A 24641-nucleotide genomic window follows, 5' to 3' on the forward strand; every position below is an offset into this window, starting at 1 on the left:
GTTGCATTTTCTTCATAAATCTTCCACATCCTAGAATCCCAGAAAGACATTTCTTGTGTTAGCACAAACTCCCTTTGCATAAGCAGATGTTGTTGCAGGGACTTTATGAAAGAGAAATCTATAAGAGGAATTTAGAAGTGGAATCTATTCTTTACCCTCTTACTCTCTTTAAGAGAGTGGTGAGGTGCTAGAACAACTACCCAGAGAGGTTGTGGATGCCCCGTCCATCCCTGGAGGTGTTCAAGGCCAGGCTGGATGGGGACTTGGGCAGCCTTTTATAGTATTAAATGTGGAGGTTGGTGGCCCTGCATGTGGTAGGGGGTTGGAGCTTCGTGATCCTTGAGGTTCCTTCCAACCCAAGCTGTTCTATGATTCTATGATTCTATAAGGGTGCAAACCGAGATTACAAAATCAAAGCTTACCTGTATCTTTCCAACTTACTGAGATAACATGGATAAATGGTGGAAAAATGTGTAATGTAAGAGTAATAGCTAGATTTGGAGCAGGAACAGATACTTTAATGTTTGAGCTTCAAGATTTGGGGCTAACATATCTGTACCCCTATTTCGAGGAATAAGAGCATTGAATTCTTCAATTTCTCCCAATTTTCCCTCTTCTAACTCCTTTATTCACATTTCCTTTCCCTCACACTCCTCATCCCATTTAAAATAACCAAATTGGCAAGAACAGGCTCATGTCACTTCTCACTTGCTTATGTTGCTAACAGAGAAATCCAAATGAGCCATGCTGCACGTTACTCCTGGGGCCTATTCCTCGAGAAAGCTTTTCTGCTCCCATGGAAGTCAATGGAAGCCTAATTGGTCCCAGATGTTTAGTAATAACAAGCACTTCCTTTTGGTACAGCCAAAAAAAAGCAGTGTTAAAACTGTTAATTAAATGGGTTTGGCTCTGTCGTCAGGTTATTAACTAATTCCAGTCATGGCAGTCGAGCTAAGACTGTGCCTCAGAAGCAGATGTTATCTTACTGTGCTCAATAAGAAAAGCATGAACTCAGAATATGGCTAAATTGCCCATGTCGGGGCACACAGCACAGCTTGCTTTCACATCAAAGGAAAAGCTCAAGGACTGCAGCACTGGGATTCCAACTAAGCCCAGGGATTGTTGCTTGTGCAAACTTTCTCCTGAAAGAGTAAGAGCTTGAAAGAAAGCACAGTGCTGGCTCTCATTGGCTTTTCACTGTTTGAGCGTTGTCCTGAGCAATGTGTTCTTGATGTCCCTACTTGAACAAGGGGATTAGCCCAGATGAGCCCCTCCAATCTCAACCAACCTGTGATTCTGTGACTCAGTGATTTTGTGATTCGCACATATTGAACCACTGTGGCATGGCCCTGCCAAGTAGCTTTGCCAACATCATTATTCCAACATCATTTGTGTACATCTTCATCAGATCTCCTTTACGTTCATTGGTTGTACTCTTAAGATATATCCCATCTGGGATTGGAAGTCATAGACCTAAAGTCTGAACACCATAGAAAGAATAGGAAGACATAACTTTTCACCTGTGGAGTATTCCAAGCTGGTGCTTTAATATCTTCACTTCCCTGTGTATTTTACAAAATTCAAAGGTGTTTTTATTGTATAAAATCCCACAACAGAAATGACCAGCTGGTTACTTACACATCTGCTTTAAAAATAGAATTATACATCTTTCTGTAGTGTGTTAATTTTGACATTCACCAGCACGAAGAAAAAAGTAGTGGAGCAGCAATTTGACTCTGAGTTATTTACCTGAACAGGTTTTGGTTTGACTTTTACTTCTCTTATGTGCTGAAATGCACATTTCCTGGCATTAACAGAGAACCCATTGTGGCTCCTTTCAAAGTCACTGGGTCCCGTAGATAGGTCAGGCTCCTGCTGTTGGAAAGTGTTTTTTTTTCCAATCCAAAAGGGTGAATCTGCCATCAGAGTACAGGACATAACATATGTCAGTGTCTGCTTTTAGCAACACAACAGGTTGATCATATTAAACCCATCACAGATTGAAGATCTACAGACTTCTGCTAGCAACCAGTCCTCAGTAGGGAAAGATAGTGGACCTTTGATCTGAATAATGGCCCAGGACTCAGTTCCCTGCACCTTGTTTCACACTTTTGTGTTTAAAACATGTCTAGCCTCCTGTGACCTTTAAAAATAGATATATAATCATCATCTTTTTGCATTGAAATGCAACTGTATGCAGTGAGTTCCCAACAGTTTTCCTTAGAAATACAAACATTTCAGTCCAAAGATAGCCGATTGAAATTCATTCTCTAAGACTTTTCTTTTAGAAAGTGTCCACCCCAGAGATGAATTTCTTCACATTAAACCCAGTTAAATATGTATTGCACAAGAGAGGCAAATTTCTCCTCTTTGAGTTGAACTGTGGACCTGCGACCTTCTGAGCAAGTCTGGGTTCACACCTGAGATTTCTGTTACAGTGAAAGATCCTGCTTTGGGCTGTCCTGGTGATTTTGTGATTTCATTTTAATGTTTAGGAGATCTCATTTCTGAGGTTTTTTGGAGAAAAAAACCACATACACACACACAAATCTCAGTGTAAGGAGTAACATCTCATAGAGTTAAACTAGTTTGAGAAGGGCTTTCCTATTCAGCTGATGTCATCAACAACTGGCATAAAAAAAAGTGATTGCTATAACACTATGGATATCTATAGTGTTGTATGTATATATATGTATATATGAAGCCTCTCTATGGAGGTGACATCAACAAAGCATCTCTGAGTTTAGCGAAATGTCTCCTGATTTAGAGGGCTTTCTCTTTTGGTCTGGTTTAAATCACATCTCCCTCACAACCACAGGGCTTTACAGAGTCTACTACAGCTCTGTGAACATTTAGGCAGGTCTGCTTGTGAACAAAGCAAATGCAGAATGTGGTAAACTCTCCCTTAATTCCCTGCAACCCTATAGTGGGGTAGTTCAGGGGAGCTGTGAAACTGCCTTAAAATCCACAGTTAAAAGTCAAGGAGAAGAATTTTACTCTTCATTTCTACACGGCGGCAGTGTAGCACCTGATTTCTTCGGTTTTCAAGGCAATCTCTGTGCTATGCTTTAAACTGTTGACTGAAGGTCTGCCTGCGAAAGCAAAAGAACGAACCCACAGCGATGATGATCACGGATAAAACCAACACAACTGTTAATATAATAAGGAAGTTGATTTTCTTTAGATCCTCTTTTTCACAGTCTTCTGGTTTGATGTTCCCAATGTGCATTTCCTCCTGGTATCCAAAGTTCTGGGTGTATTGGCACGTTAGATGCTCTATGTTCGAGATCTGGACATTTTTGTTCTGGATCATCAATGACAGCCAAATGTTCCCACAGCAGTTGAGTGGGTTACCAGTGAGATACAAGTTTTTAAGAGAATTTTCTAATGCTAAAATATTGCTGTTCTGTAATGTACTAAACCTATTGTTCCGTAGGTCCAGAACTTCCAGTGGAGAGCCACTGCCCCACTTGGGCAGCCAACTCAGCTGATTTTCAGAGAGGTTTAAGTGTCTAAGGTGACTAAAACAAGGCAAGTCGATATTTAATTCTATCAGGCTATTGCCATGTAAATGCAAGTATTCAAGTGACTGTTCCAGTCCGGATAGCGCATTAACTTCAATTGTCAACCCCGGGTTCATGGAAAGATCCAAGAAAATCAGGGAAGTCTTGAAGAAAGTGTGTGATGGTAGGATGCTCAGCATGTTGTCAGCTAGAAACAAGTGCTGAAGAGCAGGAGCATCAACAAATGATATGCAACCATTTTCCTCTCCGGCGAGTCTTTGCTTTGCTAATCCTGAGTACATGCTGCAAAGAGTGATGTTGTTGCTCTGTAGATTGAGCCATCTGAGGCTTGGAAGTCTTGAGAAAATGTCAAATTGGAGGGTTTGAAGATGGTTGTTTTGAATATAGAGCTCCTTCAAATTCCACAGTGTGTCAGCATGTAGGAGGAGGCTCTGCAAAGCGTTGTAGCTCAAATCGAGGACAGTTAAGGAGACCAATGTACTGTCAGAAGTTACTTCAAAAGTCTGTAGACAGTTTTTACTGAGGTTAAGGGTGTGAAGAGACATCATGGATTCGAAGAACTCATCCGGAATGGATTTGATTTCATTGTAGCTTAAGTCTAGGTATACAAGTTGGGATAAATTAAGAGAACTTTTGTTTCTGCTTTGCTTCTGATCAAGAAGATGAAAAGGAGCATCTAACCATTCATTCTCCATGTAGTCCATTTTATTATGAGAGGATTCAGCTGTGAGCTGAATTAAATTCTTTGATAAATTCAGAGTTACCAGCTTGTTCACCTGAGGGAAGACTGGGAAGCGAAGCAGTTTGTTTTCACTCAGATCCAGGCATCTTAAGCTGTACTCGTCATCTGATGCTGTGGTATGGAAGGATTCAATGCTGTTCCTGCTGAGGTCAAGTATCTCCAACTGCCTGAGGTTAAAATCAGAGATGCAAGTAATTGAATTCATGGAGAGATTCAGTCTGGAAAGATTCAGTAGAGTCTCAAAAGCACCTTCTTCAATTTCCATGATGATATTACTCTGAAGATCTATTTCCACAAGACTGGGAGATCCCTGAAACATCTTGTGTGATATCATTATAATACTGTTACCTGCCAGTGAAAGATAGCGCAGTGCTGGAGCCTGTTTAATGAAATATTCAGCCATCCCATTGTAGAGACTGTTGTGAGACAAGTCCAGTATCTCCACCTTGGGTAAAAGTCCAATCCCTTCTGTCCCAATCTGAGCAAGCTCATACAAGTTGTTATTAGCTAAATTTATTTCCAGCAAACTTGTCATGTGTGCAAAGACTCCAGGCGTGATGAAGCTTATCTGGTTGGAGCTTAAATCGAGGCACTGGAGGGAAGTGTAGAGGGGCAAAGGCATTTCAGGGATGCTTTGTATCAGATTTCCAGATAGATCTATCTTGTTTACATTTGGATGGAGCTCATGAGGGATTTGGTGAAGGTCTTTGTTGTGGCAAAATGCCTGCAAGTTTGCCTGCCAAAAAAAAAAAAAGAGAGAAAATGGGAGGTCACCTGACAGATGAAAAACATATTTGTGTGAAATTTAAAGAAAATAATATTCAATAACCAGTAAGGTCCATCTCATATAATTTTCTTTGAACATTCATACAGTAAGCACAATCACTCTAATGCTTCTTTGCAGCTAGCTATTAGCACTCCTTTCATTTCATATACCTAACTTAAACCAGTAGAGTTGTATCTGTGTATATCATCTACTACATATTCTCCTTTTTCCCAGGCTTATTTTAATAGTTCCAATTTTCCTCGTTTCCATTGTAATCAAGCACTTTTTCCTCACTTTTCTTCTCATCTTTGCCTTTCTCAGCTTTATTCTAAATCACTCTCATGGATTCTGCAAACTCTATGTGCAAGAAGTGGTACTAAGAAGGGCTCCTCTCTGTTGGCAGCATAGTTCCCAAAGCAGGGACATGGAAGATAAAGATTAGTATGGTACAAATCATAAGCTCTCTCTTTGTTAGTCATGCCCCTCAAGTAGTTGATTTTGCCTTCTTTTAGAGACATGGCTTAGATAAGCAATGTGCCCCTAACAAACCGAGTCGTTCAGCTATTCATACACTACTGATACAAACTTCCAAACTCTTTCTGTTTATGCTCTACATAGGAAACCTTTTCCTAAGGCAATAATTCCTATTTCCTCTCATGGGGTGCATTCCTTATGCTCCATCCATATGCTTCATCCCCATGTATCATCCATACTGGACATAATAGTGTTGGACATTAGGAACAGGCTGCTCAGGGAATTGATGTTGTCAGCATCCCTGGAGGTATTCAAGAACAGTGAAGATGTGGTACTTAGAGACACGATTAGTGGGCAGTATTGCTGGACAGTTGGACTAGTTGAACTTAGAGATCATTTCCAATCTTAATGATTCTATGCTTGTATGAATGCAGCAGGGAAGACAAATCATGGAAAGCCAGCTTTGAGGAGAAAAAGTTATGTGGTGATGGTCACAACTTTTTTCACCCACTTCCCAGCAACAGGGCGGAGGAAAATTCAATTTCATCAACTTCATCTCCTAAATACATGCCTGTTTAATTGCACCTAAGATTGAATCCATGTCCAAAGGAAAATTTGGAATGTGTGTTCATAAGGAACGCTGGCAACACTGAGATAATCATCCTCGCATAAATGTCAAGCTGTATTTTGTTATTAAGGAGAACACACAGCAGTGGGAGGAAGTGGAATGCAAAAGGCTTAGACAGCATTTAATCTACTGGAAGAAAACTCTTGTTATGAATGTATATGGGTGACCGGGTCATGTACTGTTTGTAGAAAGATCAGAAAGAAAGAAAGAAAAAAAATCTGATGAATTTTAACTTCTGTGAAAAAGAATCCAGATTCCATGACGTAAAGCTCTGCATTAGCTTTTCCAACATTACAGAAACATTAATTTAAAAAAATATTATAAACCATATGTTTCATGTGAACTTCTAGTCGAATGAAGTGACGGATCCAGTTAGGAGAAGTGGGGCAATGGTCCATATTTTGTGACCCTCTTTTGCATCATGAGAGTTTTGAAGAGCACATAAAAATGTGATGGAGAATTGTAAGACTCATTTAAATGCCAGATATACACAGGCTTTTCCACAGTCCTTCCCATGGTCTAACCTTCCCAAAGATCTGATTTTGCAGTTGGACTTGATGATCTGGGGTTGGACTCGATGATCTTGAAGGTCTTTTCCAACCCAAGCAATTCTATGACTATGATTCTGGGATTAAATCACACACTTTGAGTACACTCTGCACCCTCTGAGTAACCAGCAACATCCATTGCCCACCAATGCCATTCAGGTTTTCATTGAAGGCCATGATGGAGAACTCAGTCCCAATTCACCACTTCCCCACAATCTTGCAGGATTGGGCCTTTAATCTGCATGCACTGAACTCTCCAAGTGATAAAAGGGTCTGAAAAAATCTGTACCTCACAGTGTCTGATGTTTGTTCCTATAACATTTTACCTCCCGATTTTCATTGGTTTCACTATTTTGATCATTGCTGAATTTCTTAACTAGTCTGTTCTACACCATCTTTTCTCCCTTCTGGGCTCAAATTGCATGAATCTCATTCTCCTCAGCACCAGAATGGAAAAATGAAGTGCATCTCAATGGGACTGAGCAAACAGTGTCTGTTTCTGTGTGTATCTCCCCTTCTCCCCCTGTAGCTCAGTGAGTTGGCTGGAGAAGTTTCTGTCACTCCCATGTTCCCACTTAATCATCTCTGTTGGTGCTGTCACTGGATTATTTAAAGCCCATTGGGAGGAGTGTGGAACACTTGGTTCATTTCATGTTTGTCTTCTGGTGAAAAAATGACCCTACAACTCAAAAGTTGACCATCGTTTGAATTCTGACTCCAGTCCTTCACAGGGTAGAAGTTGTCACCCATCTTAGTGACAGCCCTGCAAACAAAGCAGCTGGATCCAAGGCCTTGTTCCTCCGTATCTTCTCATGGGTGTTGGAGCCGAAGAATTTGGGCTGTAGCTATCTGGGGCCAGCTTGTATGTTCTTTGTAAGTGCTGTCCAGGTAAAGGCTTCACCACACAATGCAATCTGCATATGCACCACGTGTGGGCTGATAACCCATGATAACCAGTATGATATATTGTTGCATGACACTGATGCAAACTAATACAAAATTTTATGAAAACCTTTCCCTTGTATGTTTTATTGGAAGATTTTCCTTTGTCAGTTAACGTGAATTAGCAGACGCATCTTTTTTTAGGAGGAAGAACTTGTGAAAAATTCTCTCCTTGGTAGGCAATGTGAGCTAGGAAGAACTTTTTAACATTGAAGCTGCACCTTCTTGTCTTGTAAGGGAGCAGATGGCTGGCTGTAACCTAGCTCAGTAGAAAGGTAATGGCTTTAAGGGACATTTTACCTCCTAAAGCCGTACAAGATCAGTGCACCTACAAGAACGTGAGTAATGAGACACCCAGGTCTCTGAGTTATGCCTCTTCCAGGAGAACTGGGATGAAACTTTTCAATTCTGAGCCTTTCTTATCTTAAAGGTGCCGCTGCAGGGAAGGTAACATGTAAAAAAAAGATGCTGTGATAAAAAATCATTCTATGAAATAAGTGGAAGTCCCAGTGGGCACATCAGCAAGCCCAGGAACCTCTTTATACTGCATGGAAATGTGTTTAGTTTTACACCCTCCTCCTTCCATTGGATGAAATGCTCAGCAAATGAAGAGTGGCAAAGCTGCACTGACTTTAACAGTGCTGAGCTGTTAATTTATACCAGATGAGCATCCCAACCCCCAGCTGTGGCCAGACCTGAATTTATCCCAGACTCATTGCGTACAGCCTTGGATTTTTGGCCCGTGCAATTGGCCTGTTGGAAGCAGTTTACAGTGGAGTGGTGGAAACAAGCATGTGTTTACTTCTCAGCAATCAGCCTGATCTGTGACCCATCAAGAAATGGGACAGAGTGAAATCTGCTCAGATTATTGCATGTCTCGCCTGGCATTCATGTGACTATGATACATGGGACCCAAGCTGTCATGTTTACAGTGGGTTCATCAGTCTTCCCTTGGCAGCCAATGAGCTGAGATATCCAGCCACCTTCCCAAGATCTTTCTATATATACTAGGTCTTAATTTCTCTGGAATTCAGGAAGCAGAGCAATGCAGCAGGGTGGGCAGGAATGGAATGAGTCCCATAAGGGAGATGTGTACAGCTAGCAAATTATTTTTTTTCCCTATTTTGGAAATTCTCAAGGATTTGTGCTGAACAGCTTCAACATTAAAAAAAAAAAAAAAAGTATTTTTAAATGGCATGCTACTGTCAGCAGCACTTGTATAGCAGAAAGTTCAGCTATGAATAATATTTATAATATTGTACCAGGTGCCTGCAAAAATCCAAGGAGAAAATTTTGTACAGGAGCCAAAGGCTTTGTCACTTTTTTTAGAAGTCAGGTGTGACTCCCTGACAGCAATGCTTTGTCAGGGCAGAGGTCAGTCACAATGATATTACAAAGGCTGCTGTAGATGTATTTCACAGAAGCAGCTTTATTTAAAGCACAGAGAACTTAGGCCTGATGTAAAGAAGTGGATTTCAGGTCTAAGCTCCCTCTCTGCCTCAGTCACAGGATGCCTGTTCAGTCTTGGGGAAATCAGGTCAAATTTCTTCTAACTAACTACCCTTAGAAAAAACAAAGACGATGTCCTTCCCTTTTTTTCCCTTTGTATGTGCTGTGGCTGCAATGAGAAATGGTCATAACCCAAGAGCAGTCTTCAGAACATCTACTAACACAGCAAAGCCCATCTTTGCCAACAGGGAAAACCTTTCCACAGAACTCTCTTTACAGAGAGCATCATTATTTGGGCAGCACCTGTAATGGAGAGTTGCAACCTCATCCAAGATCCCAAGGTGGCCTTACCATTTCACAGGGCATCCCCTCAGCAGGCTGATGATTGGACATCCCTCCATTCACCACTGACAGGAGGAAGACAATGTATAGTCTCATGGTTCTGCAGGGAAATTGGTTATTGTTAGATGTCAAACATGGCACCACAGTCAGTTCATGCATGCATGAGAAAGCTGGCATCAGAAAATCACTTATCACAGAAAAGCACATTTGCAGTACAATAAGTTAGAATCACAAAATAATTAAGGTTGGAAAAGGCCAATAAAATCATCTAATCCTGTTATCAACCCATCACCACCATGTCCACTCATAGAATCACAGAATCATTAAGGTGGGGAAAGGCCATTAACCACTGACATATCACAACCATGTTCCTAAGATTAATGCATCCAACTATGTGTATCCGTGTCTCTTGGAGACAAGTAGGAAATAGAGAGATCTACATAAAGACTTGAAAGAAAGGTTCAGGGCATTTTGTGAGGTTGCCCTGGTGTGATTTATTTCAGCTGCTACCTAGGTGATGCCCCAGTCACTCCCTGAAGTCCAGACACCCAAGCTGGACAGTATCTCTGGTGTCACAGAGAAAGACAACTACTCTAGATTAAGTGACCTCTTAGAGCTCCCACAGAGGCAACTCAGTACTTCAACTGCTCTGGAGTTATAGGTGCCAAGTCCTGATGGAAGTCAAGAACTGTCATTCAGAAACAAGAGTTGGGAGCCATTTCCATTTCAATAACAATAGTTTCCACTTCTCTCATCCCACAGTGTCAAAGAGCTTTTAAACACATTAGTCACCACCACGCATCTAGTTTTGTTAATATAAACAGCTTAAATTAATAATGGACTGAGAACCTTTTGTCCAAATGTTAGTTTTCCATTTTACACATCCCAAGTATGGGCAAGCTTTAAAAGACATTTGAAAGCTGATGACTTAAAAAGAGTCAGACATGAAATGGAACAGATCAGAACAAAGAATTCATTAGAAAAATTTGAAAAGCACTCCAGAAAACAGCGCAGAAATAACTGCAAAAAGAATAATGAGATCTGGAAGACCTGCCAGTGGGCACTGAGGGAAAAGGGAAGTGGTTGAATCACCATCCCTAGATATATTTAAAAACCGTTTGGATGTGGTGCTCAGGGACATGATTTAGTGGAGGGTTGTTAGGGCAGTTTGGTTAGGTCGTGGTTGGACTTGATGATCTTTAAGGTCTTTTCCAACCTGACCGATTCTGATTCTATGTTTCCAAATGGACAACCAATTCTATGAGCTCCAGCATGAAAGGTCAGTGGCCCCTACATCACTTCAACTGCTCCCTTAGAAATGCTAAATGAAAGAGTTTTTCAGGAAGAAATGAGAGCCTGTATCTCTCAGGGTGTCCACTAGCCAACGGGTAGTTTGATCTTTGGGATTCCAAAGAGTCATTTAGCTTCTAGCAAATGATGTCAGAGAGGGGGAAAAAGTATCAACATAGTGTTAGGATCACTTTCCAGTATTTAAAAAGAACTTGTTAACAAGAAGGAAGTCAATTTTTTACATGATAGATGGTGGCAGGACAAAGGGTTTTAAACTAAAAGAGGAAAGATTTTGATTGGATGTAAGGGGAAAGTTTTTCACTGAGCATCTCTGGAGTTGCTCAAGGCCAGGTTGGATGGAACCCTGGGCAGCCTGAGCTAGTGCCTCATTTAGTGGTTGGCAAAACTGCTCATAGAAGGGGCACTGGAACTGGATGATCTTTGAGATTCCTTCTAACCTAAGCCATTCTGTAATTTGATTCACAGAATAGAATTGTTTGAGTTGGAAGGGACCTTTAAAGGCCATCTGGTCCAACTCCTCTGCATTGAACAGAAACACCCACGGCCCAATCAGTTGCCCAGAGCCCCATCCAGCCTGACCTTGAGTGTCTCCAGGGATGAGACATCCACAATCTCTCTGGGCAACCTGTTTCAGTGCTTCAAGTGTTAGGATATGGAAAGCACAGTCCTGTGAAGCTGGAGACGGCAAATCCTTCAATCCAAAGCAATCTGGTAGGAATTCAGATTCTCAGACTTTGTCAAAGTGCTTTCAGCTCTGCTTTATTGGATGGGAAAATTATAGGCACAGGGACTCTATCTCATTTAAAGTGAATAAGTTTTATCAAAGCTGTGGTCACCACTGACATGAGCTCCAGATAACACCTCTTTATGACACCCTCTATAGCAAACATGCTGAATGTGTCTGCATTAATACAACTTCTTCATTCAACCCCTTACAGACAAATATAAGCTGATCCTGTCCATATCCCAAGCCACACAGACACATGCCAGCTCCCAAGTGGAAGCCACATAGCAGTGCTTAGCTAGCATGGCTCATAAGCCTTTCCAGGAGTGAGCCTGCATCCTGCAAGCTCCAACTGTACACCAATCCCATTCTCACTTGCCTCCAAAAGATAGCAAACGTCAGTGGCTTCCACCCATAAAATGTCATGAGGCTGGAAACAAAAGAGAGGAGATAGGATCATTCCCAGCTGGTGGAGATCCCTCCACTTAGTCACTGCTTGAGAGATGCAGCTGAGAGCTGTGCTTCCATGCAGCAATGGCAGTTGTTCAACAGTGATAACAATTGGTTGACAAAGGGATTAATCTCCTGAGGGTTCCATCAGGTCAGTGCTCAACATGGCAGTAAATTCTGCTCAGGAGATGCACACCAAGACCTTACAAGTGGGTTCTGCATCTTAGCACACCGTGTCCTAGCTGGGCGTATTTGTATAAACTTCTGAGTGAAGCAATGCACATCTCTTCCCAACCAGAGAAAGAGGTATGTACTGGGAAAAGGGGAACTAGATCTTTAATTCATGCTTTGTTTTTCAGATTGCATATCCCTTGCAGTTTAGAGGAATAACTAATGATGAAAAATGATCCGGGATCCAGAGATGAAAGAGCTTGGAGCTTGTCTTTGGAGCTCAGCAGCAGGATAAGAAGCCTGTTCCTCTTTCTAAAATTAGACCAAGGATGTTCATTCTCATTTCTTTTAATTAATGTTTGCAAAATGCTCCACAATCATCCCATGGAAGAAGGAATTGCTTGTACCACCATCTATGATGTCTCTGCTGCTCTTGCTCCATTCTCCATTACCCAGACTACAGGGGGTGTTCGCCTGGGGATGCTGTGCAAGAGGGATTGCGTGGGAGTGAGAGGAGAAAATGATGTTTGTTGTTTGGGCTTGCTGAAACTGAGAGAAAAGACAAACATGCTGATGATGTGTGAATTATAAGGCTTTACTCAGAGCCTTTGAATGAAAATTATTTCTGTCTAAATCCAACAAATTAAGATGATGAAATCTCCATGGATGTCACCCACAAAAGGCACCATCCCGATGGACATTGTGCAACTCATGCAGTTTGGTTTGTCCTCTCTTGATCCCTTTTCATTTTAAATGATAACCTTAGCAAAATCCTTGTCTTAACGTGTTCTTAAACTTCATAAATTATATATTTACAAAGCAATTTGGAAATTGAAGTATCTGAACGCAAGAACATGACTTAATGTCTTACTACATAAAATAGATCTGTAGTATCAAGGACTCTGCCCCTCAAAGTGTTTCTGCTTTAGCTATCACCTTGGAGCCCTGAAGCTGCAGAACATGATGTTTTCCCTACGAATATGAGTTGTAGAATCATAGAATCATAGAATCATAGAATCATAGAATCATAGAATGGCCTGGGTTGAAAAGGACCACAATGATCATTGAATTTCAACCCCCTGCTATGTGCAGGGTCGCCAACCGCCAGCTCAGGCTGCCCAGAGCCACATCCAGCCTGGCCTTGAATGCCTCCAGGGATGAGGCATAGAATCATTAAGGTTGGAAAGACCTCTAAGATCACCAAGTCCAACCCCAACCCATCCCCACCATGCTCACCAACCATATTCCTCAGTGCCACATCCTCACAGTTCTTGAACACGTCCAGGGATGCTGATTCCACCACCTCCCTGGTCAGCCTGTGCCAATGTGTTGCCACTCTTTCTGAGAAGAAATTTTTTCCTAATTTTTTCCAACCTGAGCCCTCCCATGGTGCAGTTTAAGGCCATACTCTCTCATCCTATCACCATTGACTGGGGGCAGAGGCCCACCCCACCTTACTACAATCTCATGTTATTGTAGAGTCTTAGGGTCTCCCCTGAGCTTCCTCTTCTACAGACTGAATCATTCCAGTTCCCTCAGCTGCTCCTAACAGGAGCTGTGCTCCAGACCTTTCACAGCTCTGTTACCCTTCTCTTGTCATACTCCTGGCCCCAATGTCTTTCCTGTAGTGGGGTGCAGCTTCACCAGAGCTGAGCACTGAGGGACGATCACTTCCCTAGTCCTACCAGCTATGCTATTGCTGACACAAGGCAGGATAACGTTGGCTTTCTTGGCCACCTGGGCACACTGCTGGTTCATGTTCAGCTGAACATCAGCCAACACCCCCAGGCCCATTTCCTCCACACAGACTCTCAAGCACCCTGTCCCAAACCTGTAGCGTTGTTGTGATGTACCTGTAGTGATGTAAATGCAAGACCTGGCTCTTGATCTTGTTGAAACTTATATAATTGTCCTCCACCTATTGGTGCATCCTGTCCAGATCTCTCTGTAAGGCCTTCCTAACCCCAGGCAGATGAACACTTCCTCCCAGCTTGGTGTCATCTACAAACTTACTGAGGGTGTACTCAATCCCCATCTCCAGATCATCAATAAAGATATTAAATAGGATGGGTCCCAACACTCACAGAAATTCTCCTCCTGAGGCATTTTTCAGTTCTCAGCTGCCCAGCTGAGGAGCTCCTCCTGCTTATGCTTCTAAACAATCTCTAGACCTACTATAGCAATATTTGGTATGACACAATGCTGTGTCCCCATGTCTCCTCCCTCTTGGCAGGTCACAGCTATCCACTGAAGGCTTACAAAAGCCCCATTGTTCTGCTGTAGGACATCAAAACCCAATCCTGTTGCAGTTTTCCATATGTGAGAATTATTCAGTCTCATCTACAGTTGTAAAATTGAAGTGGATTAAATGGGTGATTCTCCCGAGGATTCTTATCAAGTAGGTCAATAGAAAAAGTGTATAGAAAAAGCACAGTACTCATGCCATGTCAGCATATTCAGAGATGGAAGGGCATAGGCAGTGATTTGCCCCCCAAAACATATCTGAAAACCAAGGAAGAGGTCAGATTTAAACACAGTTCATTCAGTTCCCACTGCAGAACAACACTTACTTCCATCTCTTTTACAGTATTAAACCTGAGATCATTCACATATGCTGTTTGCAGTTAACAATACCAGCACCTTCCAAATTTTCCCTAAAAGTAATTCTTGTTGCTGCTTAGGCAATTAACAGTGATGTTCTCCTGTGCAGAAGAAGGATTATATTTGAACTGCAGAATCCTAGAATCACAGAATCATAGAATACCCTGCAGTGGAAGGGACCCACAAGGGTTGTCAAGTTTAGCTCTTTCTAGAGAAGACACCAAGTATAAACCAAACTCCCCAGGTCTGGTACTTATTTACACAAGAAGATTTGCTGCTCTGTTAGAATCATGAAATCTTTTAATAGTTAAGGTTGGTAAAGACCACAAAGATCAGTAAGATCAATCCCAACACACTCCCACCATGCCCACTGACCATGTCCTTCAGTGCCACATCTCCATGGCTCTTGAACACCTCCAGGGACGATGATTCCACCACCTCCCTGGGCTCCTGTGACAATACATTACCATTCTTCCTAAGAATAAACTTTTCCTAATATCCAGCCTGAGCCCTCACAGTTAAAAAGAGTCCTCAGGTTTAAAAAGAGTGAATATTCCACATTTACCTGGTTCCAATGGCTTCTCACATCCCCATACACTGCTTGTCATCACTTTAAAAAGCATATCCAGCCCTCCAACAAAGATTCAGCCTTGATAGAAAGAAATTAATCTTCAGATTCACCTTCACCCGTTTGAGACACCAAGAGACAACTTCAGATTGAAGACATTCTCAGGGAAACAACCTCATGTGGGTCAGTGTCTGCTTTTAGTTAAGTCGCTGGTCTTCCTGCTGCCTTTTGCTGTGTCCTACAGCCACCACTGTGAGTTCAGAGCAGCGTTGTTCCGTGCGCGGCATCCTGAGGTCCTCACGCCAGGCAGGGGAGGAAACAAGGATTTTTTTACAGGGAAGCTTCTGGGATTGAGGCGTGGGGAATGAGTGACTTATTGTCATTAATGCCATTGTTTGGCTGCACACGCGGGGTGGGTGGAATGTTTATTTTAGGGTTTTGTGTCTGTGTGTTTCATTCCTGAAGGGTTGCAGCCTCTGACCCCTGCACCTAAAACACATGTAGGAAAACAGCTGCTTGGGGGTTAAAGGTTTAAATGTCAAGGCTGATAAACAGAAAGCCCGTAATCTTCAAATCTGAACTCTCCCTCTTGTTTTTGCTGCCCACAGCGTCCTATGATCTGATGGCAGGATGGGTGTTCTGTGTCTAGAATCATCAGAGTTGGCAAAGCCCACCCATGATCATCCAGTCCATCGCCTAGTCAGCTACAGTGCACCTGAACTGAAGATTTATTGGGGTTTTCCAGGCATAAAGCAAGGCTTCAGGAGATTGATAGAGTCGGAGTGGTCCAAGCTTCTGTACATCATACTGCTCAGTGTGCCCAACCTATTAGTAGAAAATCCTATTGCAAAAGGGATGCTTTTGCTGTGATGTTTGCGGGCTCTGCTTTTTATTTATTATTTTCTGCTGCCCTCTAGGGCTGGAGCAGCAGTCTAATTGCTGGTTTCCTCACTTCCTTTTTCTAATTTTGGATTGATTTTGGAAAACACTCCTTTACACTGATTTCACCACTCTTGTCCCCCAGGCTCAGGAGCCGGAAGTGTTGCAACACGCTTTTCCTGTGGTTGGGATACACCAGAACTGGGCTCTTATCAAACTGTTTGCTTGCAGTGCACCCCAAAATGAGAGATTAAATGCTATGAAGATGTGTCAGTATGTGTGTAGCTGGGAAGGGGTACAGTTAGGTACAGAAGATAGAAAAGCACAGGCTTAACTCTCAACAGAAATGCTTGCCAGTGAGAATGTCACTAACCTGGACCCCAGGACCATTGTGGTGTCTGAAGGTTACAATGCCTTTTGGATGCTCTGGGTTGCATCATCAGCATCATGCAATACTGCTTGAAACTTGCAAATACTTTCGCAAAGAAAACATCATGTATCAAATATCCAAAAAAAAAAAAAAAAAAGATCAAAAATGTCAAATATTTTTCCTTCGGAAAGAGCACATTCAGGTTAGGTGTCAGGAAAAAAGTACAAGAAAGACATGAAGCTGTTGGAGAGGGTCCAGAGAAGGGCCACGAAGATGATCAGAGGGCTGGAGCACCTCCCCAGTGAATTCAGGCTGAGGGAGCTGGGCTTATTCGGAAAAGAAGGCTGCAGGGTGACCTCATTGCAGCCTTTCAGTACCTAAAGGGAGCCTACAAACAGGAGGGGAATCAACTCTTTGAAAGGGTTGATGACTGCAGGACAAGGGAAAATGGTCTGAAGTTGAGGGAGGGGAGATTTAGGCTGGATGTCAGGCAGAAATTCTTTACAGAGGGAGTGGTGAGGTGCTGGAACAGCTGCCCAGAGAGGCTGTGGATGCCCCATCCCTGGAAGTGCTCAAGGCCAGGTTGGATGGGGCCCTGGACAGCCTGGTGTAGTATTGAATGTGAAGGTTGGTGGCCCTGCATGTGGCAGGGGGGTTGGAGCTTGATGATCCTTGAGGTCCCTTCTAACCCTGGCCATTCTGTGATTCTGTGAAAAATTATTCTCCAGAAGAGTGGTAATGCACTGGCCCAGGCTGCCAGGGAGGTGAAGGAGTCACCATCCTTGGAGACATTCAATAACCATGGAGGTGTGGCACTAAAGGACGTGGTCAGTGGGCATGGTGGGGATGAGTTGGGGTCGGACTTGATGCTCTTAATGGTTGTTTCCAACCTCAATGATTCTATGATTAAATCTGACTTGTATTTGGAGATGGAATACAAATCTACCTACAACAAAGAGTGGTGAGTGCCTTGAATGACTGCAGCCCCACATTCTCTGATGCCTGACTTTTCAGAGCACTTTGCCAAGCTTGAATTTGCTGGTAAAATAACAGGGTTACATTGCATTTCTTTACCTTAGGCTGATTTATTGAGTGGCCACACAGTTGTGTCATCTCAACTGTGAAGATGAGCCTGGACAGAAACAAATGGCAAAGCAGGAGGGAAGGGCATGCACTGATTCTGCTGCTCAGGACTTTACGTCATTAAAACTACTGCCTTACAGGCACAGCAATCACCCTGGGAATGATCAGCCATAGCGAGATCCTTACTATCTTTGCCCTCTTTCATAAAAAGGATCAGAAAACAAAAGCTTCAGACCCTGGAGCCTTTGGATGACTTCCTATTGCCAATATTTTCATGCTGTTTTCTACCCAGCAGTTTACACCTTAAAAGGCTTTTGAACCATGTGTACTTGGCATCTGCAGTCTCTGTCCCCAGAGGTGTAGGGTCCAGGAAAGGTCCAGAAAAGGGTAAATATAGCACTGAGGGACGTGTTTAATGCTCATGGTAGGTTGGACTTGTTGATCTTTCCAATCTCAATGATTCAATGCAGTATCCATCAGATGGATTGGGTGGTGCTCAAGACCAGGTTGGATGGGGCCTTGGGCAGCCTGAGCTGGTGTGGGGGCAACCAGCCTGTGGCAGGGATTGGAATTGGGTGTGCTTTGAGATCACTTCCAATCTAAGCCAATCTATGATTCTATGATTCTATGATTCTATGATTCTATGATTCTATGATTCTATGATTCTATGATTCTATGAATTAGGGATCCAACACAACACAGAGATGGGTGTCTCTTGAGACCACTCCAAAACCTCTTCCCAGCATAGCTCACAGTAGGAAAAGCAAATCCCAGCCTTTGGCTCTCACGAGCCTGCCCACAATTTGCTGCAGGTTCCCAAGGGTTTCTGATAAACAAGAACATGTCTTGACGATTATATGTCTTGAACTTTCAGCCCTTTTGGAGTCTGTCCATCCATAACGCTGCTGCTTTCTAAGGCTCTGCTTTTGGGTTGAGTCCTGTGTCAAGCTGCATGAATCAAACTCTCCAGAGAAGTAAACAAAACAAACTCCCGCCTTAGAAAGTGGGTCTGAACTGCAAGGGCAGGAGTGGGACACGTCTTGCTCCCTTAGGCCAGAATAGCTCCCCAGTGATTCATCCCACCAGGGAGCTGGGTGCAACAGTAATATTAATCCTAACGAAAACTAAATATCCCAGGCCATCCTCAGGCACAGACTTTCAGAAGGACACACAGCTCTAGTTCCTGAGACCCATGGCATCTCTCCTGCTTCAGTTCAGTTAGGTGTCAGGGGGAAATTTTTCACTGAGAGAATGGCAAAGCATTGCACAGGCTTTCCAGAGAAACTAGATGCCCTGTACCTGGTAATGTTAAACAAGAAGATGGGGTTTTGGGCAGCCTGATCTGGCTCTTGATCCAGCTGCTGGCAATCCTGCCTGTGGCAGAGGGTTTGGAACTTGATGACCCTTGAAGATCCTTCCAACCCAAGCCATTCTATTCTGTGATGACAGGCACCACAAACAGGTTCAAACTCGTGTATCTCCAGCATCAAGTCCACAAACCAATGAATCCCACAACACCTGCATGGCTTGAATCAAGCTTTTTCCCTGCCTGTTGCCTTCCTTCTTTCTCTCCCACACAGCCCTCTTTCTTTAGGTATCTCTACCAGGCCAGGCAGACAACAACATTTCCCCACCAAAGATTATCTGGGATACATCAGCTTTCCAGTCCACTTGGACATCAAATATATACAGGATTTAACCAGTTCCCCTATTTCATTCACCTCTGTTTTCATAAAAATAGAAAAAATATAAAATGAATGAGAATTGTATGAAACCATCAGCCTCAGTAGTTTGGAAGAGAGGGGCTGAGCAAAGGGATGGCAGAACGTGAAAATGCAAAAAGTTCTATCTACCCAAAGATGCATGAGCTGGCATTTGAAGATGAAACTATCTGAACACGAAATTCTCTCTGCAGAGAACAAAATTCTTGGAGAAACTCAAATCCACAAACCAAACTATAATGTTTTCTGACCAGCTATAATCTATGCACAGTTAAAATTGAGAGAGGAATCAGTTTTTATTTCAGTAATTTTTCTGACAGTGGAGTCGATTTTTGAGAATAGATGTACTCAATTTATATGATACGGTAGGGGATACTCAATACAACGGGAGATAAAATGAAGTGAGGAAAATTATTACTTGTACATTTGACTTACACAACACTGATACCCTCATGTGAATTCATTCATCACTGTATTAATAAAGGCCAAGCACTGATCCAGTCACTGATCTATAAAGGCCAAGCACTGATCCAGTCACTGATCTGCTTTAGAAAGAGAAGACTGATCATAAATTTTTGCTGTTGAAATTAAAAAAAAAAAAAATCATCAACAAGATTATTTTATTTTAAATCTGGAAAAAAATACATCTTGGTTAAAAAAAAGTGGTTTTTTTTTTTTTTTTTTTTTTTTTTTTGTGGAAAGCCAAACTTTGGATTCTGTATAAAACATAGGTGTACTTTGATCAAAAACACAACAGAGCTTGGCTTTAAAATATTTTCTGTGGCATTTATATGGACCAGGGTTTTGTAGAATTTTGTTATTTCCAAATATCCTCTAAACATCAATTCCTCATGAGTTTGGATGCAACACAACAGCCACTACCAATAAGACACTGTTCACCCAAGGTGACATTCAAGCTGTGAGGATAGGAGAAATAGACCAATGCTAACCCACACCTCATGCTCCAACAGGGAGAGCCCAGTGACAGCACTGATAGTGAGGAGAGCAGCAAGCTAAGCAGCATTTCATTTCATTTCAGCCCGGGACAGTGTGATTTGCCCAAGGCTGTGTGAGGACGCAGTGTCAGAGTGCTGGCAGAGCAGCATTAATCAGTGCACACAGAGCCGATCTCTGCGGCACTCCTGGTTCAGGGCACTACAGTGCAGTAACACCATAAATAGAATAAAGAGCTGTGAAGAAAGGAAAAAACATACCCCCTCATCTTTTGTGGCCACTAACATAAAGTTAATACTCGTATTGCTACAAATGAACTTAGAGAGTGCAACTCTCTGCAGCTCAAGTCCCGATGACTTGAATGTACAGCTGTGCAGATAGAGACATTTACATCGAGTGTTTAACCAGCACATAAACACAGCTATCTTATTTATACAGCACCTTCCCCATCTGTGCTATTTCTAAAGGCAGCAGCCTTGCGTCCCCACAGCTGAAAAGCTCACAGCTCAACTTCCCAGCGCTGCTCCACGTACCTGATGTGGGGTCTGAGGAGGAGGATTCGCCTCTGCCTGCAGTTTTCTGCCTCCCGGACGCTCCCAGCAGCCGTCCCAGCGCGAGCCGGGGAAGAGTTTCCTTGGGGAAGTCGTACCTCTGTTGCATGCCAGCTGACTAAAACTCTGTGAGCTCGGAGAGAAGTTTGAAGTCACAGGGAAAAAAAAAAAAAACAAAACACGCTCCCCATAGACCGGTCCTTGAATTCATTCCTTCGCAGTCATGAGCTCTTATATATTCCCAGGCTCCCATGAGCACGTGAACGCATACCTCCGTAATAGTTTTAAAATGTGTGTGTCCTCTTGCGCTACTCTTTATTTTCCATTTCGTTCATTCAACCTTGGCTTATTTCCTGCAGTTTCTCAGCTGGTGATTACGCTTCTCTCGTATTGACACACAGAGCAGGCTGTGAGCACCACAAAAATCCCCTCTGCAGAGCGCGGTGCTGGGGCAAATCGTGGGGACAAAGCAGAGGTGGATGGCCCTATGGACTCAACATGGGACCGTCCAGGGGTCATCGACCCACATACCCCCCAAAAAAAGTGCAAATCCATCTCTTCTGTGCAGGATGGACTGTGAGGGGAGAGGGTAATTTTGGAGTGGGGTGAGCACAGCACTTTGCCCTCCAGTGTCTCTCTATGGCACAACAGTGAGATGACCAAATGTACCCCTGGGGGAAAGGATAAACTCAGTTTCATGCTTGAATGGGTAATAACAGAAATACTTTCTGAAAAGGGTGATGAGACAGACTATGATTTCTTTTCCTTTGATCATTTTCTCCTTAGTGTTTCCTTGATCATTGGTCTGATTTCTTTCCTTGCTGCCATGTGGATGGGTTGGATAGCTGAGAATTGCTCATGTTGTCTTCTGCTCAGAAGTGCCCTGGTCACTGGGCTGGTCTCTACTGGCTCCACGCACCAGTTTCCAGAAATACCAATTCTGATAGGGTTTTGCCAGCTCTAGATTGGATGACCCTTCCAACCCAAGCTATTCTATGATTATATATGATCCTTAGGAGTCTTTAGTCTTATGATTATATGATCTTAGGATCTGAGTCTTGGCTTTGTTACCTCCCCTGGACTAGTACACCCCACCATGGAATCCAAAATGGCATTGAGGATCACTGCCAACCTCACACCCTGTGCATATGGGGAGCATCTCCACCATTGCCATTGCTGGCATTGACCTGAAGTGCTGCATGTGTGTCTGTGATGGCACAGACCTTCTCCTATGAGACAGTGTGCAGTGCTCTTTTGAAGGACATCACAAATGCTGGCAGATGTTATTCACCTTCCTTCCCCTGCATGAAGAAGACACCCCGAAGTGCCAGAGTTGAGTGCCAAGGACATGCCTGTGCTGAGCAAAGCCTTTGGAGAAGTTTGGTTTCAGTCCTGGGCATTTCCCACCTTTAGGCCATCATTAGAATTTATTTCCACTGGAAATAATAATAAAAAAAAAAAATGCAGTGCTAACTTTTCTCCTAGATAGCATCAATTCTGCCCTGCTTGCCTGGATCCATTTGGTAAATCATAGAATCGTTAAGGTTGGAAAGGTCACTGAGAACAACCATCAACCTGTCACCACCATACTACTAAACCATGTCCCTTGGTAAAATTAGATAAAAGGCATATCCTTTCATACCATTTGCCAAAAAGCTTTGGGGATTCTGTTCAACACATGCCAGCATGCAGCCTTTGCCCCTCCACAACAGGTTGCTGATGGGTTTCTTGTAGCACACCAACTTTTGTGAGTCAGGTTTTCCATATCTGCAGTGTAGTGGCAGGCTCTAGATGAAAGCATCAGCAGATGTGTGAGATGAGGCTTGTTAAATAACACAGTAAATACATCTTGCACATGTTGCTGTTGCAAGTGTGTAACAAAGATAATAAATAATGATGAGTACAAATAGAAAAAAAAAACATACAACAATGGTTTTATTATTGCAGTAGCAATTGTCTGTGTATATGGATATCAATGTTTATATTTAATAAAGGTCAAAGCTACTTAACTATTAGTAACAGTGAACACTTAGAAATCACTGATTTTTCTTAGAAGTAGAAGCAGATCTTACGGAGAAGCTTGCTTGTGTGCAGCAGCCCCAAAAGCTTAGTGATATTCTCAGAATGTCACAGGTGGTCATCCCTCTAGTTCTTCCTCAGTACAGAGATGGATGTCAATTATTTGTACAGATCCCACTCCTGGAGCTCATGATTTGCAAACAATCAATCCGCCCTCTTCATAAATCACCAAATCACAGAATGGTTGTGTTGGAAGGGAACTTGATCATCTAATCCAACCCACTACCAAGGGGCAGGGACATCTTTCACTAGATCAAAGTCCTGTCCAACCCAACTTCAAACACCTCCAGTGATGCTCATCCACAACTTCTCTGGACAACTGTTCCAGTATCTCATCACCACCACTTACAGCCATCCTAAATCTACCCTTTCTCAGTTTAAAACCATTTGTCCTTGTCCTGTGATTATAGATCCTGGTAAAAAGTCTTTCTCCATCTTTCTCAAGTGCCATTCTTTATATACTGAATGGCTACAATAAGGACTTCCAAGAGCCTCCTCATCCCCAAGTTAAACAACCGCAACTCTCTCAGCCTTATCCCTAAGAAACATTACCCTGGATGGCAAATATAAAGATGTGCCCTTGTAGAAACTTTAAATGTTCTAAGAGCATCCTACAACATCGTGATTCACATCACAGTATTTATGTCTAATGAATGTTGCCTCCTTAAGAAAGACAGCATGACATATCAAGAAGTGAGTTTAGGATCTGAAAGCAGCACGGCCCTGGACATTCTGTGAAATGCCTGAACTAACTGTCCATTATTGCTTCATCCTGTGATATCATCTCTAGTGAACAGCTACACAGTTTGGTTTGGCACGAGCTCAACATTGTTTTCTTGAGGTATACCTGCCACCCAAGCTGAAACTCTTCTCTAATTCCATGCTATTTTAGTCAGCTAGGAATTACCCACAGAGAAAGTTCACCAAAGCACAAGGGTACGTTGTTTCACCTCCTGTCACATTGCCAGGCAGACCTGATGGCCAATTTGATGTCATGGCAGCCATGTGGACTTGCTACTTAGAGAAATGAGTCCTGTTGTATATTCCAAGTGGAGCATGAATAGGAAAGTGATCCATCACTGAAAGGGGAAGAAGTCTTCCAAAAATAAATTTAATCCTCATATGGTAACAGAAGAAATTATTCCCACAGACTCTACTATTGTTGTACCTCCAGCTCTGTTGTGTGGGTCTCAGAAGACATGGGTAAACCTATGGCTGATTCCAGGTGACACCTGATGGATGGATGTTTCTCTGGTTATACCTCTTGAGCCAATAATGTCTGTCCCAGGGAGAGAACCCTGGCCCCATTTGCACAGACTTGGCCCTCCTCACAATCAGGCATCAGGATGTGTCAACGAGCAAATTTCACTTCAGAAAAAAGGACCACTAGTTCATGCATGGTCATATGAGGCCAACCATGAGCCATCTCCTGCCACAGGCTCAGCCCCTCCAGATCTCATGGGATTCCCACTCTTCCATGGGAGAAAACAGCAAGCTTGGCTGGTGGAGCTGGCATGGAGACGAACAGCCATGAATAAACAGAAACCAAAACTTCCCGCTACTGAGATGATCCAAGGCATCACTGCCAGTATAAGCATCACTATCTTGAGATGGCATTAGCCCAGTTGCTTTTCAGGGACTACAGATTAAAAAGAAAATAATGGAAACCAGCCAGTCAGAGATGAACTGGCAGTATAAATCACTTGCAAAAGATTAACAGTTGACCATGTGCTCACCTCGCTCTTAAAATAGATTGTATCATGT

The 24641-nt window shown here is 42.8% G+C and overlaps 1 protein-coding gene across 3 annotated transcripts; it reads right to left on the reverse strand.

Moving 5' to 3' along the window:
• Window positions 1-468: 468 nt before the first annotated feature.
• Window positions 469-21181, reverse strand: LRRC32 (leucine rich repeat containing 32). 3 transcript variants are annotated; one of them, XM_042862509.1, is made up of 3 exons: window positions 20781-21181; window positions 9425-9515; window positions 469-5002 (listed from the first exon to the last, which is right to left on the reverse strand). In XM_042862509.1, the coding sequence occupies exons 2-3, from the start codon at window positions 9509-9511 to the stop codon at window positions 3062-3064; spliced, it is 2028 nt and encodes a 675-aa protein (XP_042718443.1). In that variant the 5' UTR covers window positions 9512-9515; window positions 20781-21181; the 3' UTR covers window positions 469-3061. The 3 variants fall into 3 exon arrangements, with proteins under 3 accessions (XP_042718443.1, XP_042718445.1, XP_042718444.1); XM_042862511.1 differs by lacking the exon at window positions 20781-21181 and adding an exon at window positions 15354-15523; XM_042862510.1 differs by lacking the exon at window positions 20781-21181 and adding an exon at window positions 15238-15523.
• Between the last annotated feature and the right edge of the window lie 3460 nt (window positions 21182-24641).

The sequence above is a fragment of the Lagopus leucura genome, unplaced genomic scaffold (genome assembly GCF_019238085.1).
Source record: "Lagopus leucura isolate 7727_CA_CO unplaced genomic scaffold, USGS_WTPT01 Super-Scaffold_702, whole genome shotgun sequence".
In the NCBI taxonomy this organism is placed as follows: Eukaryota; Metazoa; Chordata; class Aves; order Galliformes; family Phasianidae; genus Lagopus; species Lagopus leucura.

Bases quoted from the DNA above. Each gene is read 5' to 3' on its own strand.
- LRRC32 (XM_042862509.1), bottom strand. From the start codon at position 9,511: ATGAGACTATACATTGTCTTCCTCCTGTCAGTGGTGAATGGAGGGATG. The intron at 5,003-9,424 runs GTAAGGCCACCT...TTTTTTTGGCAG, and splicing joins AGGGGATGCCCTGTGAAATG to GCAAACTTGCAGGCATTTTG.